This window comes from Miniopterus natalensis, chromosome 6 (assembly GCF_054644295.1).
Source record: "Miniopterus natalensis isolate mMinNat1 chromosome 6, mMinNat1.hap1, whole genome shotgun sequence".
NCBI lineage: Eukaryota > Metazoa > Chordata > Mammalia > Chiroptera > Miniopteridae > Miniopterus > Miniopterus natalensis.
In genome coordinates, this window is record NC_142086.1 from 10,675,501 (window position 1) to 10,697,029 (window position 21,529).

The 21,529-nt window shown below is 38.9% G+C and overlaps 2 protein-coding genes across 2 annotated transcripts in view; one reads left to right on the forward strand and one right to left on the reverse strand.

Annotated features, from left to right (window-relative positions):
* Positions 1–21,529, forward strand: part of MED12L (mediator complex subunit 12L) — a 319,300-nt gene that overhangs the window by 84,121 nt on the left and 213,650 nt on the right. Inside the window, exons 13-17 of the mRNA XM_087818088.1 lie at positions 7,497–7,628; positions 10,372–10,498; positions 12,448–12,662; positions 13,959–14,066; positions 14,924–15,100. Of these exons, the coding sequence (XP_087674214.1) occupies positions 7,497–7,628; positions 10,372–10,498; positions 12,448–12,662; positions 13,959–14,066; positions 14,924–15,100 (759 nt within the window). The remainder of the gene's footprint in view (positions 1–7,496; positions 7,629–10,371; positions 10,499–12,447; positions 12,663–13,958; positions 14,067–14,923; positions 15,101–21,529) is intronic.
* Positions 19,297–20,256, reverse strand: GPR171 (G protein-coupled receptor 171). The gene has a single exon (XM_016216704.2). The coding sequence runs from the start codon at positions 20,254–20,256 to the stop codon at positions 19,297–19,299; it is 960 nt and encodes a 319-aa protein (XP_016072190.1).

The following is a 21,529-nucleotide window of genomic DNA, read 5'->3' on the forward strand; positions in this document are numbered from 1 at the left end:
AGCTTTCTTTATTCAGTATCTGATTTCATTCAAGTTTGCTGTGGTTTATAGCAATGAGTCACTGATATTCCCTGTTCCCTTTTATGGCATTGTTTTATAATGTAGGTAGTATAGTTAATATTCCTTATTTTAAAATGGTAAACAGTCTCAGCAAGTATCTTCTAATTTCTGAAGGAAGTCTGCTTCAGATGTAGGTGCCAGTTACTTTCCCTTCTTTGTTTGTGAAAGAATACAAGACCTGTGGTTAGTGTTCAGATACCATTAGGTTATTGAGTGAGAAGTGAATTAGACTTAATCTATCAGGTTTGTGCTACCCTCCCCCAGGAACGAAAAATGTGACAATCCCCCTTATGATGACAACTTTGCTCACATTTGCAGCGTCTTTACTGTAGATGTAGATGTCAGCCCCAGTGATGATCATTTGCAACAGAATTAATAATTTCAGTATTTGCCACTGTGGTATGTCCCAAGTTCGTGAAGTCCAATGAACAATGCTGTTATTTAAGGGACCTTACTGATTTTGAATTCTATGTTGATTCATCCTCTTATTTGTTCTCATTATAGAAGTTATTTCTGCTTGTGATTGTTATGTACACAGTACATGACTACATTCTTGATATGAAGAAGCCCTTTTTAGCCCATGACCTGTAGCCCTGTCCCCCTCTCCTGCCCAGAATGGGGGCTGCTGGAGCCCCTGCTGTGGAGCCTGATAGCTTGAGTTTGACTCAGGCCTCTGACCCAGCAGCTTTGAGACATTCAGCATTGTTCAGCCTTTAACCTCAGTCTACTCCACTGTCCTGATGGCGTGAAAGCATTAGAACAGGGAACACTGTGCAATAAATACTCACTATTTTTGTGAGCAGTAACCAGTATTCATTTTGGCCCATAGACTTTGGATATTTTCCTAGGCATTTACGTATATCGATATGAACACTTAAGGCTCTAACAGGATTGTTTTCTGCTTAATATTGTCCATCACATTTTGCCTGTTTGTTTTCTATCTATGGTGCTCAATTCTTTTATTCTAATAAAGTTTTCCAGTTGTCTGTAGTAATGTTGCCTTTCAAATATTTATTCCTTTTTCTTCCCACTGACTGAATCTTTTAGGGTGATGCGAAATAATAGTGTTGGGGCCAGCATCCTTGACTCATTGAATTGGGAATGGAAGTGCTTCTAGGGTTTTACACTTAATTCACTGTTGGATAGCTTCCGATATTTTTCCATGTTAAGTAAGTGATGTGTATGTTGGGGGAAGGGGGACAAGATATTATACCCCCCCAATCATCTTCTTCATATTTCCCTTCAGTTTCATGTCGTACAGTACATTTGCTTTTATATTCTTTTATTTAAAAATATCCATTGAACCTACCATGTATCCAGGCACTGTGGTAGATGCTGAAAATACAACCATGAAGAAGGCACGTCCTGCCTCATATGAACATCTAGTCTTGCAAGTATTAGAGGCGGAATGAAGTCTTTGGTAACTCACTCTTATGACTTTGTTTTCTGTGATGTCAATTAGATTAGAGGTTTGGCTGGTCCCTGGAGAGGTAGGAGTCAGGGCTGGAACCCCGGGTGGCAGTGGCTGGTTGAGTGGGGTCTGTGTGGCCCACCTGGAAGACTTCCATATCACTGTAGTGCTCCTTGTACTTCCAGTGACCTTGCTTCACCCACGATGGGAGCAGCAGAAAGTGTGGGGGCTTTGGAACTAGGTCTCGTAGCTCTCCCACTTTTAATCCCCATGCCCTTGGCCACCTTAACCTCTGAACCTCCGTTTTGTTATCTGTAAAATGGGAATAGCAGCACCTACTTTGAAATTTGTTGTTGAGATTAGAGATGACAACAAGTAAGACACCCAGAAGCTGCTCAGTAAATATTTTTTATTATTACTACCACTGCTACCTGTGGTTGGAAGTTATAGCTATTAAATATTATTGCCACGACTGCATGTCTTATCTTTGTGCTGGGCCAGAACTCAGCTTCTTGACCCCCTTGAGTGCTTTTTCTCTGAGCTTTAAACCTATGCTCAGTTTCTCTCTGTCTCAGCCTCTTTCTCAGTTTCTTGCTCTGGGTACCCCATTTGCCTGTGTGTAGTTACAAGTGGGGGTGCACACTGTGGATAGATTGTTCAGCATCTGAGCATTATAAAACCAGGATAAAAAGCTGCTGCTGCTGCCCCTGAAGACTTCACTCCCTTTCGTAGTGTTCAGATGGGAAGCTCTTTCTTCCGTAGTTCTCAGAGGTGTATCTCCTCTTCCTAATGGACATTTGAGGCCAGTAGCTGGAAATCTAAGAGCCATGAAGCTATGTTTTGAAAGGTGCATATTACATGGAAGTAAATATTATAGAACAAGGGAACAGAATACTCTAAGGCTGTAAACACCAAGGGTGGAAGGCAGAAGAGTCCAGAGCAGCATGGGGCTCACACAAAAGGCCATTGTGTATAAGGGGTGTGGGGGTGGGGGGTCAAAATTACCATCCCAGGTTCTTTTGACATGCAAGTGTTGCTCTGCTTATCTAGTTCACTTCCCAAGAGTTATGTTGTGGCAGGAGTTCCATTAATTAGTTGAGTGATCTTGGACAAGTTATTGAACATCTTTATGTCTTAGTTTTTTGATCTACAAAATGGGGATACTAGTAATTAGCTCATAGAAAGTGAGGATCAAAATAAATAATTCCTGAAACATTTACTGCAGCGTCTGTAAATCGAGTAAGCACTCAATAAATACTAATTACCTCTACTACTGCCACCTTCAAGTTTGCCAAGATACCTCTCTTAGTGACTTTGAAAGTGATTTAGTCCATACCATGGTATTTTATATTTATTTTAAATTTATTAGAGGCGAATGAAAAGATTTACATATAAATCAAAAACTTTCCATTCTTAATTTTTGTTGTGTCTGCTTTGTTCAATTATCAGTGCTGAGACTAAAATAAGCAATAATATTCTAAAAAGCCTATTCTACAAAATAGATATTTGGCCTTTTTCTCCCTGTAAGGTCAGTCTGCTTTTATTTTGTTGGTCCATTATGTACCTCTTTCACATTTCAGAAGGACTCTTTGTCAGTTCTTGGGGCTGGGATGGGGTGTGTTCTGGTAACACTCTTCACTGAGGTCTGGAGCACCCATATCTTTCTATTTTAAGATAACTTCCTTGGACTGTATTCTCAGAGATTGAATTTTTGGAGCAAATAATATGAACTTTTAAGACTCTTGTTATATAGTAGAGATTACACCTGCAAGGGAAGTACCGAATTTTATTCCTACAGAGTAATACATGGGAATCTATTTATTATTATTACTACCACTGCTACCTGTGGTTGGAAGTTAGTGCTCAGAAGATAAATATGCATTTCAATAAATGCATATTTATTGAATGAATTAGTAAGTAGATGAATGAGTGAGGATACTGTCAATTTCATGGTACTTTTCTTCAGAATGCTTTCATTGAACTTTTTTCCACATTTTTAATCTTGTATTGTGGCCTTCCCATATTTGCCATTTAACCAGTAGTCCTCTGGTCCTGTAATTCCTTGAACCATAACCATGTTTTCCACGTTTTATGTGTTTGCTTAAAACTACTTAGAATTAACTTTCTATTGTTGCTGTAACAAGTTATCAGAAATTTAGCCACTTAACACAAATTTGTTGTCCTATAGTTCTGGAGGTTATGATCTCACTGGGCTACAACCCAGGTGTGGGTCAGGCTGTGTTCCTTCCAGAGGCTCCGGGGACAGTTATTTCCTGTGTTTTCCAGCTTCTGAAGGCCACCTGCACTCCTTAGCTTGTGTTCCCTTGCTCCATTGGCAAAGCCAACAGCGAGCATCTTCAAGTGCCTCCCTTAGTCTCACTCCTGCTTCTTTTGTCATATCTCTTTCTCTGACACCCCCTTTCCTTTATAAGCACCCCTGTGATTACTTTGGGGCCCCCAGAATAATCCAGGATAAATCCCTACTTTTCAAGATCTTCAGCTTATTCACAGTCCAAAAGTCCTGTTTGTCATTTAAGGTAACATTCACAGGTCCTGGGGTTAGGATGTGGACGTATTTGGGGTGGGGGCATTGTTCTGCCTGCCACATACTTTATTTTTGCTTTTGTTCATCTCTGTTTTGAAATTTAATTCTTTAAGGTATTTCTCAAAAGCTACCTCCTAAAAGAAACATCTAATGGTTCCCTTAGTTGCCTCTCTGCTCCTGGTGAATGTTGTCTTAGATAATTTCTGTGTTCTTTTTTATGAGTCTAAATTACTTATATACATGTGTGCCCGTCCCACTGAATCTATATCTTGTTGAAGGCAGGGCCTGTTTAGTTCATGTCCTGAACTACTACCTTACCTTAAGTTTTTGCCTTGAAGTTGTTATGTTAAAATAATATTTATTAAATTTCTCTTAAACAATTATTGGTTTAAAAAAGGGAGCTTAATATTTTTAGAAATCTGTTTTTAGGAAGAAAATGCATTGCAGCTTACATAGTTCAAATCATGATGTCCTGTTGACAGTTACTTGAATTAATTTGTAAGATACTGCCACCCTTTACTGATTTTTTAACACATGATTGGTGCAGAGTGGTGGGGGAAGGGACAAGACATTGGTAGGTGGGGTGCGTGAGCCATGGGTGTCTGTATTCTTGTTGAACATATCTGATGGGATGTACCCTGGAACTGGTGTTGAGAGTCAAATAAATAAAATATTCCTTTCTTTTTTTTTAATAATTAGTGGTAAATCCACTTAAAATGTGGACCAAAACTTCATAGTAAATGGGGGGGAGAGGTTTGAATGGGGTGTTATCTTGAAAAGTAATGCTAAAGTTGTAAAAATTTATTTTATAACATTTTTAAATAATGAAGAACTAAAGAAATGCTTTATTTCACAAGTATATAAATGTGTAATTATTCACATCACAGAGTTAGCTTGCTTTCAAGTTGGTATAATATGACCTGACTCCAGTATGATCTTCTGAGAAGTTAGTATAAGTTGTTGTAAAAACCTCTTTTGTAGTATCTTCTGTGTCTTTTAAAGTCGACACAGAACCTGCCTCTTCCTGCCTCCTCACCAATCCAGTTTCCTGAGGAAAGAGTGGCATTGTTTGATGGGCTGTTTGATATTCAGAAAGGAGTGGACTTGGCACTGTTGGAATCTGGACAGTATGGGAAAATACTTTTAGGTTCAAAATAGATTGTAAGATGTATAACTTTTTATGGGCACAATTGATAGGAAGACAGGAAAATTTCTGTGATAAAATTTTGGAAGTGCAGTCTGTGAGCAGCATTTTCCTCTGATTTTCCCAATTCACTGAATTCCTAGCAATCACAAAATGAGACTAGAACTGCAGGTTGATTGCAGGCCTGTCTTCAGGTTAAGCGCCCAGATGTCTGTAAGCTGGGACAGTTGGATGCTTATCGCCTCTGGGTTATGGCAGGTGCAGACAATGAGACTGGTTACTCCCATCTCCACCCTATGAACACCTCGTTGCTTCATGATTAGTTGACTTTTCTGCTTTTCCCACTACATTGTGAACTTTTGGGGAACAGGGACCACATCTTTTAAACTTTTGTTTCCCAGCACATACCTTCTCATGGGTACTTCGCACGTGCTCTGGAAGTGAATTGACTCCTAGGATATGACTCCAAAACAGTGGTCATATCTGGATGTGTTAAAGAGAAGTCTTTCCCTTTATGTGTTCTTTTCGATACATCTCTAGGTCAAGCAGAGCCTATCATTTTAATTGGGTAAGTCAGCTGTTTATCCTTTTGTGGCATATCTTCATCTGATTTTTACGATGCAGAGAATAGTAAAAAATTGTTTAAATGTGGATACTACACACATTACTTACTAGATTCATTTTTTAAAAACTGTTCGCAGTATTTTAGGGCAACTTTCCTTCTCTTCAGTATTCTCAATGTAAGCGTGTGGTGCTTCATCTGACTGACTTATATTTTTACTTTTCTCTGGATTAGATTGAATCCAGGTGGGAATTCCTCCCTGTTCGCTTTCTTTTTAAAATGTTATGTTCAGCTTTTGTATATTTTAATTGAATTTTTCTCTTATTTTAAATCAAGAGACCCAGAGGTCCTTTTGAAATATCCGCCTCAGGTAACTTAACATTTCTTTGCTTTTGTTTCAAGTCAAGATGTTTTTAATGAAATTTAGGGTAGGATGAGTAAAAATCTTGGAATAAACTGACTTTTATTATCTGAATTGTTCACTTATTGTTTACTAGTGTCTAAAAGTTGATCAGGGATTCTTATCTTGAGATTCTTGGACGTTTTCCCAGAGTTCACTGGGAACATTACATTGCTAAATGTGTGTGTGTGTGTGTGTGTGTGTGTGTGTGTGTGTGTGTGAGAATACACACATGCATATACATGGTTGGCAAAAGCAGGTTTACAGTTTTGAGTAGGTGAAATATAGTTTATTCTTGTATTATTATTTATCCTTGTGTTAGTATTTTCCATACAAACAACTGTAAGCCTGCTTTTGCCCACCCCTGTGTACCCTTCTAGGGAATGTGCTTATAGCTATCACAATCTCCATTGAGTGCATGGATTCTAAAATGCTAAGAATATCTCATAGCACATAAGTGCTAACACTGACTGTCTTGTTCTTTGGCATTGTGTTCACACAGTTGGGCAAATATTAAAGCTTGCAGTTGATGTTGCATTGGTGGGCGTGGGGCCTCCAAGAGGGAAGGCCAGATTCCATGGAAGGATGATCCCCTGCTGACTTACCTCCTCTTGTCTGTCTTCCCACTAATTCATGTCACTTGGGTCCCTGAGGCTTATATTGGACTCCTCTCATCCTCAGTCTGTGGTGCCCATTGATAGGCCATGGCCGCTACAGCTGATAGTTCTGGTGGCCATGCCACGCCCTATATAGACCTAGGCTGCTGTCCTGTTAACTGCGTCTGCTTATAACTTTTGTTTCATTTTGATATTTTTGACTGTCATTTTTCATATATGTTGTTTCTGATGCAGTGGATCTTTGATTAGCAGTCCTGCCCGCTACTCCCCCCCCCCCTTTGTTTTCTTCCACTTCCTCATTGGACTGGGTGATTTGATAACCTGGCTAGTTCGGATAATTGAGTGAAACTGTGAGTGAGGGCCTGAGGGGATCAACTGTGGAGCGAAGTGCTTGGGCTTGGTAACAGCTGTTCTGGATATTCGGTGGTCTGTTTCCCTTCCTGGCTGCTTTTGAAATTGAGTTCTGGAGAATTCATGGGCTAGTTTATCATCCCATCTAAGTGAAGGCACGTAAAATTCTCATTCTCTTGGAATTGTCACAGATTCACCTGTTCTAAGTGTATGCTTCCCTTCCTTATGACTCAAGTTTTACTTTTTTAATTTCAGTTACAAAAGATTTGGAAACACTTTCTAAAATGACTGATAAAATACTACGAAAAAGTGTTCAAGCTTTAGGTACTGCTTTGCTTGCTTTTCCTGACTCTCATTGGGCGAAGCTCATTTGATCTGGCTGGTGCCCATTTTTCTTGGTCATCAGGTCGCCCCCAATGATGAAGCTGTGGTGACGCTATTGTGCGAGTGGGCTGTGAGCTGTAAACGGTCCGGCAAGCACAGGGCGATGGCGGTGGCGAAACTCTTGGAGAAGCGGCAAGCGGAAATCGAGGCCGAGGTAGGTTGCTTCCTGTCTGCTTGTTGAATGCCATCACTTAAAAATAATGTTTTGGGAAGGATTCTTTTTTCTTATCTTTATTATACTATTTTTTTTCTTTTAAAGGAAAAAGGGAGAATATACAAATTCCTGTAAGGACTTCATAGCAGGCTCCCTCTAATGAGCCAATAGTTTATATCCTGAACTAACTTAATTATCTTTTAAAATAAAACTTTAATACCTAAGTAAGAGCAAAGAAACTTCCCTTTGTGAGGGTAAGATATATACATACACACCTGTATATGTCTTGTATTATGTATGTTTGTGTTTGCATTTTTATGTTTTGAATTTTAAAGCCACATAATATTTTAGTGGAACCAGACATACTTTGTGCCTATGAAATTATAGAGATGAATTTATATTATTTTTTGAGATTGTGTTCTTGCCCCAGAGAAAGCAATTAAAGTGTCAGCAGTAGGTTATAATGGGAAAACAAATAGCTTCATAAACATTAGCTTTTGTGGAAGGGAAGACCTTTGAGTGAGCTGCCTTCTGTGCCTGTGAGATCCTGTAGGGGCAGCTGTGGAGAAGGTGTGATAATCTGACCAGGCCCCGTCATCTCTCACCTGGACACCTGCAGGGTCTCCTACCTTGTCTCTCTCTAGCCAGAGCCATCTTTTCAAAGTGGAAACAGATCATCACATTGTCCCCTTACTAAAACTCTGTGACTGCTCCCTACGTAGCCCCAGAGCCTCACAAGCTGCCCTGCCTGCCTTTCCCTCCATCTCCCACCTCTCTCACCCGGACATACACGACTGTAGCCACCCTGGTATTCCTGTCCCTCCATCACTCCAAACTCTCTTTTCTCTTTGGGTCTTTGCTCCTGCTGGTCCTTCTGGTGGCATACCCTGCTCCCCAATTTTTCGCATGGCCATTTTCTTTCTACCATTTCTGTTTCAGAAAGTGTCACTGTCTTTGTAGCATTCCCAGCTCAACACATGCCACCTCCTCAGGAGGGTGTTCCATACACCACCCACCACTCCTCAGTCACTCTTCTCACATCACTGTTCTGCTTTCCTCACTGGCTTACTGTTTAATGTCTGTCCACTTCTAGGATGTAAACTTGACAGCAGGGACCTGCCCCCCCCCCCCCCCCCGTCCAGCGAGGACTTTGGCACCCAGAATAGTGCTCAGTGCATAGTAGATGCTCAGAAAATGTTGCGTGAATGGATGAGCACTCAGCTGGCTCTGTGTTAATGATAATGCACCTACTTCCTATGAAGCTGTTAAAAAATGAAAGAGGAAGAATATTGTCATTAACATCTCTGTTAGGAGAACACTGTTCCCCAGATAAAAGATCATGTTGTTGAAATTGGGGCTTGAAGATATTTATGTTAAGGTGTAAAACTTGAGGCTATTTTACAATGTGCAAATTAGGAAAAGTGTTTCATTGCTTTTTTCCTACAGTTTATGAATAGACAGACTATTCTACAGTGAATTGAAGTGATTAAACTTCAGTAACTAAATTTGAATTTCTCAGATTTCATTGTTGCTTCTGAATTGTTGTCGTCATTCTCCCTTCCCTGCCCCCCGTGTGTCCCAGAACACACACACACACACACACACACACACACGCAGTCACTTTCAGAAGAGGTTCACACATAGATTATTTTGTAATTTTAATAGATGTAGATGTATTCTTTCAGAGATGATTAAGATAATTGATTTCTAATAAACATTACCATTTTCAAAATTTAACCTTTGTAAAAAGAGGCTGCTTGGAGAAATATTTTAATAATAACAATATTAAAGACTAAGGATCAAAGGGATGTCGAAGAGAATAGAAAAAAAGGATCTGCTTCAAAACTGTTTCTTTTCTGGGCTTCTAGTAAGTTCTGTCTTTTTTTAAAAAAATTATTTTTTTAGAATAGTTTATTGATTTTTAGAAAGAGAGGAAGGGATGGGGGGAGAGAGAAAAACCGATGTGAGAGTGATATATTGATCGACTGCCTCCTGCACAACCCCTATGAGGGATTGAGCCCACAAACTAGGCATGTGCCCTGACCAAGAATCGAACTGGCAACCTTTTGGTGCACCGGATGCACCACCAGCTGAACCATATCAGCCAGGGCAGTAAGTTCTTTGTTAAGAATGCAGAAGTTGAGTAGCTTCTCTAGGTGTGTTTCAGGAACTGGGGGGGATTCCCAGAGATTCTGAGAGATCTTATTGGTGAAATGTGCTAAGTGAGGAATTTTATTGGAGAAATTACGTTAGCTCTCTCTTTCTGCGCCACACTTCCCCACACGCTGGTAAATTCACCCACCTAACAAACACAGCATGAAGGAATCATACGCAGTAAAACATCCCCAAATATTTCTTGGGGGAACACAGTTAAACATGAGCTATTTAAAAATGATGACAGCCTCAAATTATTTTTAGCAGTTTCTACAGGAATAATGAGTGGTTTATTTTGTACTATGTTGTATATTTAATGGATACTCATACAGTACTGTGCAGAGTTTATAATTCATATGAATAATGTTTTTCAGGAGTATTGTTTGAAATCATTTCAATTGTTCTGGGGTAGTTTCCTAAACTTTTAAAAGTTATATTTTACCTACTATGCATGGCCCACAAATACATACAGAAATCTTAATTTTACATTTTATCTGAGAACTTAAATGTTAAAAAAACTAACAAATTCATGACTCGTGACTATACTTGCTCTTTATAATTGACTGTGCTTGTTTGTTTTTAATCTTAGAGATGTGGGGAGTCAGAGGTCTTAGATGAGAAGGAGTCCATTTCTTCAGCATCTCTTGCTGGATCTAGTTTGCCTGTTTTCCAGAATGTCCTGCTAAGGTTTTTAGATACACAGGCCCCCTCATTGTGTAAGTAAATCTCTTTGCTTATTTTAAATAAGAGAATGATCTTTTTTTTTTTTTTTTTTTTTTTAGCTGATTCTTCTTTTTTTCTTATTTGCACCTTATCAAAAGTTCTCGGCATTGAATATAATCTGTATTTTACTGAGCAAAATTTTAATGACATGTTTTTAATGGAGACTTTTGTGCAATTTTAAAATCAGGTGAACTTCAAAGACATAAAATTTCTTAATAATACAGCGCCTCCTTCCTTTATATTTAGTGGACTAATTCTCCCTTTCTAGATCTTTCTGACCAAAACAGAGAAGCTAAGGTCCTGTGGTCTTCCACTGTATATAGTGATTTGGAATTTTCTCTTTTCAAACTGTTTTCTAAATTTCTTATTTTGTAACTTTGGATCTTAAAAGGTGGGCTGGGGGTGGGAATCAAACAACAGTACTTTATAACCAGGTCCTAGATACAAGGAAATTATCTGTAAAGATGGTTGGCTGCTTGCCAACTCTCTCAGATGTTCATGTCATCTTACGTCCTTTTTCTGTCTTTTATCCTGTAGTTGGTGGCAAGTTGAAGATTTGGAGAACAAACCACCCAGTGGGTTCATACTCTGGGTGGGCCCTTAAAAAAATTCATGTGTATGAGCTAAGTGGGCTTGATCTTATTCTGAGGCTTTTGTATGTCAGAGTACAGCAGGTGGGTCTTAGGGTAGATCAACAGAAAAATGGCAAAAAGTGAAAAGTGATAGAAAAGGGAGAGAAAGAGGGGCTGGGAGGGGATGGGAGATGTTTGTGAAGAAGAAAGAGATTAAACAGCGAAAAATAGTCCTGCTTCCAACTCCTGAGAAGGGGGTTGAGTGACGCCTGGGGTGAGGATCTTTTAGTTATTTGGTGTCTGGTTGAGGCTAGAGGAAGAGACAGCTGGAGTCAATCTGGTGGTTGGAATGTAGGGAATGAAATGAAACACGGAACGTGAAGCAGGAAGAAGAGGTACTGGTTAGAAAGTATACTGTCAGCAGTGGAAGTTAGCAGCTCTAACGTACCTTGTGTCCTGGGGGTTGAGACGCACGTTTACCCTTGGCTTCCTTGTCCTGTCCCAGTCCTGTTTTCTCTGTGGGAAACACTTCTCCGCCTTTGCTTGTTCTGGATCCCATTTTCTGTCAGAGAAAGCTGTTTCTCCATGTAGAGGCTGCTGTATTGAATGTGGTGGTGGGTTTGAGCCAACATTTGGGCGTGAGGTTTAGGGAACTGAGTTTGCTGTTCCCTGGATCCGTCTGTTTGTCTCAGTGTTCGCCAGTGTGATGGACCTGGGGTTGAGCTTTGCAGGGTCAGTTTTAACCCTTTTAACCTCCCAAAGGTACAGATACAAAGTTTAGAGTGCAGTTACAAGATTAAAAGTCATAATGTAAGTTAAATAGACTGGTTATGAATTTAAAAATGACTGAAGAGCTCCTGTTTGTTCTCTTTTTCTTTTCAGTGGATCCGGCTCACTTTTTTTCCCCAATATCATTTGAATTGTGGTTCTGTTGTGAAGTCTCCTTTGAAAACGTGCACAACATGCCCACAAATACACAGACATTCAAACTGTAAAAACAGCCACGAGCTGGTTTTAGTGATAAAACCGGAAGACAGCAGTCTCGGTCTTTGTTTTTGTTTTTAACCTGAAATTTTGGGTGTTTATGTTATTATTTAAATGGTTATTCTTTAAACTTGAAATTGTACTTCGCATACTGAATAGTATTTTTCAGTTACAGTGGGATAGTCTAAACTTGTGCCATTTCTATACGAAACAATATAGTGCCTCATGGAAGTTTTCCAATAATCATTGATTTTGTAAAAAACAAAATTATGAAAAGTGGTGAATATATTATTGTTAAGCCTAGGCAATTGTTTAGTTTTGTTCTTTAATTTATATTTTCACGGAGTCCAGGGGACTGAATTCTTGATGGTGCTGTTTTTCTACAGCGGATCCCAACAGTGAATGTGAGAAGGTGGAGTTTGTGAACCTGGTGTTGCTCTTCTGTGAGTTCATCCGGCACGATGTCTTCTCTCATGATGCCTACATGTGCACCCTCATATCCCGGGGAGACCTGTCTGTCACTGCCTCCACGCGGCCCCGGTCACCTGCTGGAGAAAATGCTGAGGAGCACTACCCCAAGGACCACGATGTGAAGATGGAGGTATGGCCTTGCGGGGTGTGCCTGCTGCCCCACCTCTGCTCTGCCCTGCTCAGAGGGAGTATTTCCTGATAGAAGGGTGATCACTTCTTAATTGTATTCTCTTGTTACAAAGCTCATGTATCCGTACTCCCTACTCAAAAAACGGGTGGACTATAATTCCCATCTTCCAGGGTTTTCTTTTGGCTGCTCTAAAGTGATCAGTGAGAAGATTTGACAGCCACAGCATTTTCCTTGGGTGGGGATTACACGCTTCCAGTTCTGTGTGTTTCCCATCCCGTTTTCCTTTAACGTTGTACCTCAAACTTGGACTTGTTTTGTTCCTTAAGTTCTGGTTCAGTTTTCATTCTGAGGGGCATCTTCCCCAGTGTATACTGTTTGTTACCTATATTGCTCTCTCATACATAATGGGAAATTCTTCTTAGTCTTAACACATCGTGTTTTCATTTCAGTTAATGAAAAATTGAGTCTGTGTTTCTCAAGTGTTTTAAAGTTGTTCTTTTCAACACATTATTTTATGCTGTGAGTATGACTTTATAACTTTCTGCCAATTTCTGATATTTTGGACATTGTTCCAGATACTTATGGAAATTTTCAAGGCAAAAACCACGAAGTTGGTGATGGGAAAGTGTAGAAAATGGTGACAGATCCTTAAAAATAAAGCTTCATATTGGTTCTGTGAGAGTTTAAGCATATAATATTATATTTTTAAAAATAGCACCTATACTTGTCATTCAAAAACCTGACATTAGAATGGCACACATTGGTTCATAGTTTATACTCTTAAGATTTGGTGACTAAATGGTACAGGAATTAAAAATATATATTTCTTTAATGTAAATACTTATGTTTCCAAATTTGTCCACAGTAGAAGTTATGTAGGGTGAGAAAACTAAAGCTACTTGACCTTTTTTAGACTTTTTCTCTGTTTCTCGTTTTTCCTTTTTATTCTTGGATATCAAGGTACTTTATATCTTAGATATACTCTTAGGTTTTTCTTCCTAAGAAAAGTTGGTGAGCACGTGACTGGGAATAGCCCAGAGAAGGAAATTATGGTCAGCCTGCTTTTATCAGGACGTTCGTATGCTCTTCCTTTAAAATATCATGGAAGTTAAATCTTTCTCATCATGAGGACAAAGAGTGTGACTTTACAGAGCAATGCTTATCTTAAAACTTCTTTATTTTGTGAAAAACCATGAGGAGAGGAAATAGGGTAGTTAAAAATGTTCCTGTCATGCTTGAGCTTTAGTTTCTTAATGAGCATTCACCATGTGACTTTCTTTCCCTGGCCATCGTCAGCGACAGACTATTAAGGCACATACGGGCATTGACTCAGGAACTACTAATAGTTTTGATGAAGGAGACAAGAGTGACTTTAAAACTGACTGGTTCAAAATTTCCAATAGGGTCAGCCTTTGAATTCTTATTGACTATTAACCCCTCCTCACCCTTCCCCCAGCTTGCTTCTGTCTTTCTGTCTCTTGCCTGGGTACTGGAATGACCTGTGTCCTTGTGACATAGATATGACCCTAGTATGTTCTGTCCTAGGGTGCAGTTGATCAGCTCTGCAGCTGTCGTCTTTCCGTTCATCCTCAGTTTTGGCGGCACTGCCTCCTCTCTTCCTCGTTAACGCGTTTTAAGATCATCATCTTGCAGGAATAAAGGAATGTAGTAGTTAGTTTTATCAGGACAGTTCATGTTGATTTGCTGGATAGTATTTTTCATTTATGCTGTGTATGTGTTTAGCTTCTAAATAATAGTTTTCCTGGCTCTGAACTTACTATACATTCTTTCCCTTTATCTAAGTGTAGTTATGTGTTCTTCCCCATGGGTCTTAATGAGTAACTCTTTATCAGAAATATTGTTTGGGGTACAGACTAAAACCTTTGTTATTCATTAGCTTTATTAGGTAGTTATTTCAGTGCATGTGTTTTTTGAGAAATGTAGCCCTAAAAGGAAAATACTTACCTATAAGTCTGCTTTCATCTCCAGCCTTCCAGGAAATATAGCTGTGCACATTTCTCGTGTCTGTAGTTGTCAGGGTCTCATCTTCAAAATGGGGGATAATGGCCACAGCTTCCTCCTGATCGGAATATGAAGTTTGTCGAAATTAACAAAATTTCTGCATATATTTTGCTCAGTGGTTAAATAAGGAAAGGGTATTATAGAATGTCTTGTGTGTTTGAAGCTTTTACATGCAGCTCTGGGTTTTGGCTTTGCTTTCTTTCATTTACAATCTCCAACATTTGTTTTACATGACTTAGATTTTTTCTCCCATGCCTGGAGAGTCCTGTGAGAATGTCAACCCTTCCTTGTGCAGAAGAATGTCAGTTAATGGTGAGAAGTTGCTGAAGAGAGAAAAACCGAGAGAGTTAATTTTTCCGTCTAATTATGATCTCCTGCGACACCTGCAGTATGCAACACATTTTCCCATACCTCTGGTAAGTAAGTCATTGCCTCAGCCAGTGACAACCTGATTGTTTCGTTGTAGGATTATTAAGCACTGATTATTCAGCTACCCGCCTGAGTAATACATGTGGTAGCAGGTGAGTGTTTGCATTCGTTACTTCTTTTGTTGTAATTCTGATCATGCGGTTTATGTGATATGTAGTCCAAATTTGAGGTGTGATACTACCGGCTGACTAGATTCAACAGAATTTTCTAAATTAGTATTCTTTTATCAAGAACATTTGAGTTACTGCAAATAATATCTCAATTTGCTTTCCTATTTCAATTTGAAACTCATATATTGAGTAGCATTTTTGTGCACTGGATTGCGGTAGGTACTTTTGGTATTATGCAGATGAGTAAGAATTTTGGGGCATAGGAAAGATGAATAAGATAGAAGGAGACAAATAAGTGCAATAATTGAGTAAAGGCCCAGGTGCCTAATGGAAGGTGAACTGTTTGACATTCTTGGGTCTCTTCCACTCTTCAGGAGTAAATATTGGACTGGAGAGAGAGCATCTGATTGAGAAATTGGTTAGAGCTTCCTGGAAGAGGTTGTGTATGAGATGGATTTGGATTTTGACCTGTTGAATTTAAGAACTGGCTAGCACATGGGAAATGCCTGCCAGGAAATTTAGTGTGTGAGTCAGAAAGTGATGTGCTCTCTTCTAAAGGAAACGAGTTTAGTTCTTGGTTTTAATAATGAAGATTGGGCCAAGACCTGTGTTTTTATTCTTAGGCCCACTATCATTTCTTCCTGGGGTTTTATTTTAAGTGTAATTTTAATGAGTAATTTTCATTGAAGACTATTATTATTTTAAGAAAAATGTAATTGTGAGGTATATATTATGTTATTTCCTGGATCTGCAAACTAAATGTTTTCTATATTTATTTGTTTGTTATTTATTTATTGGTTATTTTGGAACTTCCTCTGAAATGACTTTCAAAATCACTACACGCATGCATTTTTTTCTCCTTATTTCAATTAAGAGCCCTTTTTTATGGCATGAATTTTTCTATGTCCAGGGCTATGTCAAAAGTTGCCATAATTCTTTCTTGTTCATCACTAGCTGAATATATCAACATTTCTCAGCCGTTACCTGTGTGTATCACTCATTTTTAACATAATGGAATAATGTGACAGTTTATGAAGGGCAGCAGAAAGGGTGGCTTGACATTTTAGAGATGTATCCTGAAGAATTTATGGATGAACATTGCGATATCTGGGATTTGTTTTAAAATAGAGTTGGGGGGATGGGCATCAGTAATTGAAGTCTGGAGTGTAGTTAACAGTAGTGCACCAATGTTAATTTCCCAGTTTTGACAAATGTGTCATGGTTATGTAGGACATTAACATTAGGGCAAACTGGGATGACATGTATATGGGAACTCTGCTATGTTTGTACCTTTCTTATAAATTTTATATTAATGCAAAGTAAAAAGTTTATTTAAAAAAAAAATGGAGAGGGGAAATGAAGTAAATATGGCGAAATGTTGAAAATGGTTGACGTTGGTGAGGGCTCTGTGTTCCTCTCAGGTGAGCCGGGCTTCGCAGGGCTCCCCTCCACGTGCCTGGGGTCAGAGCAGGGTGCTCCGCACGCATGGACTTCTTCATTCTTTTGTTCATGTGATCCTTAGCGACAGTCATTCCCAGCGTTTAATATTCTAAAGACTGTCCATTTCCTTGGAGGAAAGAACATGAATGACTTTTTTTTTTTTTTTAAATATATTGATTTCAGAGAGAGGAAGGGAGAGGGAGAGAGAGAGATAGAAACATCAATGATGAGAGAGTCATTGATCGGCTGCCTCCTGCATGCCCCTGACTGGGGATGGAGCCCACCACCCTGGCATGTGCCCTGACTGGGAATTGAACTGCGATCGCCTGGATCCTAGGCCAACGCTCAACCACTGAGCCATGCCCGGCCAGGCCATGAATGACTTCTGATGGATGGTTCTCCTGAGGAATTATGACATAATTCAACTGTATTGCAGTCATAAAAAGAGCTTCTGGAAAATGGATGTGTTGGGATGGACTTAATAGCCTTCTATCACCGGTTGCCCTAAACCCCCTTTACTGTGAGTGTAATTTAGAATAAGCCATCAATAAAGGAAATAAAAGTATATGCTAATATAACATGGGCATTAGGAATGCTGTAGAGTCTGGTTCTCTTCCTTACTAAAAAAGGAAAATTTGGCCAACTTACCAGGCTTGAGAGGAGAATATAAGAATATGATTTTTAAAACAGTTTTTCTTAACCTCTCTCTAAGATGTAGCCCTAGTGAGTGAAGGCCAAGGAGAGAGGACTAAAGGGGCTTGACCAAAAGGTTCTGAAAAATAAACTAGTTTCGTGTATGCTCTTACAGGAATAATGTCTCAATCTGCCTGTCAGTAAAAACATGTTCTTAAACTACCAATGAGCACAGGTGCTAGTGGCCAGGCATCCCAGCAGCCTGGAGCACAGGTGAGTCATTTACACCGTTGGGGTCAAACCTGTGATGCTGATGGGGGATCCTGTCATTACTGCTAGCTAGCTGGCATTTGTTCAGTACTTACCATGTTAGGAGTGTAATAGGCACTTTTTTGTGAGCATTTTCTCATTTATAATTCTCTTCAAACTCCGAGAATATATTTGAGAAATTGTAAACAGGAATTGTGTTGGGTTAGGCTGTTGAAAATAATTCTTCTCAGTGCGGATTTAAAAGGAGTCTGGAATCAAACTTGTTTCGTTAACTTCCAGGAACACTGTTTCTTAGTCATTGCAGCTTATGTTAATGGATTACCAATTGCTTTAATATGACCTTTTACTATTGAGATGGAAAACCCCACAAAAATCTCATGGATGCTTGTCCAGTCTTCTTTTCTCTAAATAAGCCTTTTATTTCACCATCTATTGAGTTCTTTCTGCATTACTGGCAGTAGAGAGATCAAAGGGTATGACCCTGAGAACTGAGTCTGCTGGCTCACCTTCAGGATCTGAGTAACAGTCAGTCCCACACTGCTCTGTTCCTGAGGAGGCCTCGCTATGGAGTCAGCACATCTATTTTAGGGCCATTTGACTGATGCTCTTTTTCCATAACTTTAATGTGAGTTTCTAGTTCTAAAACAGTAGTTTTAGCAGTTAGTATGATTTAACAGCTCCCTTTGAAAATGTTAGAGAGTCTATTTCATATTACTACACAATAAAAATAAGAAACCACTGGATTTGTCATTACTAACAGTAGAAAAGCTTTATTTATAATTTCAAATAGAATATAAGTATCTACAGTACATTAAAAACTACCCATGTATTTTTTAGCCTTTTTGGATGTAAAAATCTTTATTATGTTAGAAAACAATTAGATGTTAAAAATTGGAGTGGTGAGCTAAAAGGTTATCTTCTTTGAAGTGGTGGGTTAAAAATAAATCAGGCACAGGTGGTTTCATGTAAAAGGAAGCTGTTTTTTTTTCCCCTAAAGTGATCTAAAGGGTTTTAAACTGTGTTACTGAAGGGCTTTATGGCAACTTATATAGAGTTTATAGTTGTCCCTTGAACAGGAGGAGGTCAGGGGCGCTGACCCTGCACAGTCAAAAATCTGCATATAACTTTTGACTCCCCCAAAATGTAGCCACTGATAATAGCCCACTGTTGACCCAAAGCGTTACTGATGACATAAACAGTTGGCTGACACATATTTTATACATTATATGCATTATATATCCTAATCTTATAATAAAGGAAGCTGGAGAAAAGAAAGTGTTATTGAGGAAATCATAAGGAGGAGAAAATACATTTACAGTATTGTACGTATTTATTGAAAAAAACTTGCATGCAGGTGGACCCATGCAGTTCAAATCTCTAAGGGTCACCTGTATTTTGCATATTTTTATCAAGAAGTCAGTTCCAGGTATTTCAGTGAATACCGCATGAATACTTCTGTGTCTGTGACATAGAAGTCATTTGGACTTCAAGGATATTGCAGGATTTTACATTGGTTCAGCAAGAATTTTTTTTTTTTGTACAAATATTTGGCTTAACAACCAAAGTTGTTAAGTACTGTTTGGTTTGCATTTAAACCAGGGCTTCACAGTAAACCAGGCCACATTTGCTTGCTCTGGGACTCTCTTTTCTTTCTCTTTCCCAGTCGTTTTGTACTTACTGTCCAGCAAGGGAAGAAGTGGTAGCATAAAGTTATAGTGCAATCCCATATTCTATGGGTTGTTTTCACAACTTTGTTTTTCTTTCTGAGCCTGGCTCTCCTTATGTGAAGCAAAGGTCGCAGTGACCTTTAAGCGGAATGCCTTTGAGAGGTGATAGTACAGGAGAGGGTCAAAGCACAGGTTCGACACAGCCAGGAGAAGCGTGGCCTCCTTGGCTTTGAAGAGGGAGATCCTGGTTGGACAGTCAGATATGACTTCGGTCTGGCTGAGCGTGTAGGGGATTCGGACAACGTGATACGGAACAAAACAAATGAAGTAGGCTGTAGTCACCAAGAGTATGTTGATGAGAGCTTTCTTCACATTGGAATAATTTTCATTGTCTTTGTTTCTATAGAGCTGTCGAATTACAAGGCAGTTTGATATTAAAATGATGGCTGAGAAATTTAAAAATATAGCTACACATATGAAGTTTGTCAGCAAATGCCAGTTTCTCCCAAACTCCTTTTTGAATTCCATGCATCCCACGTTTGGCTTTTCCTTGATATCTTTGATAGGAATCACCATGTTTGGCACCATTATTAGAAGGACCATTCCCCACACTACGGTTGATATCATTTTGCCAAATCCAGGTTCTTGTATTCGGTAAATCTTGCAGCTGTGTGTCAACTGAAGACAGCGATCAATGCTGACAAATGCTAAGAAGATAATCGATAAGTACATATTGATGTAGATGAGGCAGGCTGTCACTTGGCAGTGGAATATCCTCAGCTTCCAGGGTGCCACGCCCAAGTCCACAGCGATTTTCACTGGCAGTGCCAGAGTGAGCAGGAAATCAGCCGTAAGCAAATTCACTAAGTATATGCTTACGCACCTTTGATTTGTGTTTTTCTGGATGAAAGCCCAGGTTGCAAAACAACTTCCAATAATTCCAATAAGGAAAACTAAATAAAAGAAATATGTAAATGGCTCCAGATCTCTGTAAACTGGACAGAAGATAGAACTGTTTGTCATCTTGTGGGAAAGTAAGGATGACTCTTCAGAAAAAAAGAAAAAGAATCTGTTTAAAAAAGAAGGGAAGGGAAGTTAGTAATTAAAATGAGAAATTATTTTCTTTAAAATCATTTGCACTCATAATATCATGGTCAAAATCTCTCTAGTTCTTAGAATTTTACTGATGAACTTTCTAGATCATGTGGACTGGTAGGAACATCTTAGATTATGAGAAAGCCTGGGTTTTCCATGGTCTGATTTTCTGCTTTTGGGAAATCCCATGCAGGTTAGCTTCTAGAAGGGATATTTTTTACATCACACTTTTGCATTCTGATAGCTCTTGTTACCAGTTGGGTTGGAAGTTAGTTCGCAGAGGAGATAAGTAAACTGAATTTCTGAGAAATAGAGAGAGGAAACTAGGGTAAAATGGTTTGGTTGTGGCTGAGCCTGAAGAGCTTTTAATGAGGCTACCTGGCCACCTTTGCTCATAGATTGATAGGACTGCTCATGCTGGAGGGGCCAATCTGAGGGGGGTGGTAAGGAGTAACAGGAAATTGTACTAAAATTTGAAAGAAAGTATTGCAAAAGTAGGTCCTTTATTGTTTAACCCACTGGAACATTTTCATAATCAAAATTTTATTTTATTTTTCTTTTTAGCAGAAAGAATTGCAGGATTATAACCTGGTCCAGAATTGATGCTATTACTCCCTGTTTTCTGGCTCCAGTTTCATAGTGGTATAGACCTATGATGGCCACTGTGGTAGGCCGCAGCCACTTGTGATCACTGAGCACTTGAAATGTGGCCAGTCTAGATTCACATGTGTTGTAAATGCAAAATACACACTAGGTTTTAAAGATTTAGTACAAAATATTTTTAGAAAATAATACAAGAAGTCAGATTATACTAGTTTATGCAGTAGTACAACAATTAATATATTTTTAAAATGTCTTGTTAATATTTTTATACTGAGCACATGTAAGAATATTTTTTGATGTATTAGGGTAAACATAGTATTAAAATTAATTTCTCCTGTTTCTTTTTGCCATTTTAAATGCACTACTAGATAATTTTAAAGTATCTCCGTGGTTTGCATTGCATTTCTATTGGACAGTGCTTATATAGATGTTTCTGTGTTCTCAGTGTTTTAGAGAAATTAAACCAAGGATTTATTTTAAAGGCTTCTAGAACAAGTATGTATGACATTGGTAACAAAACTCTCAAAGATAAGCTCAGTTATATTAGTTTCAAAACATCAAATGTTAACACTGGATAGGTTTCTCTTTCTCTTTCATT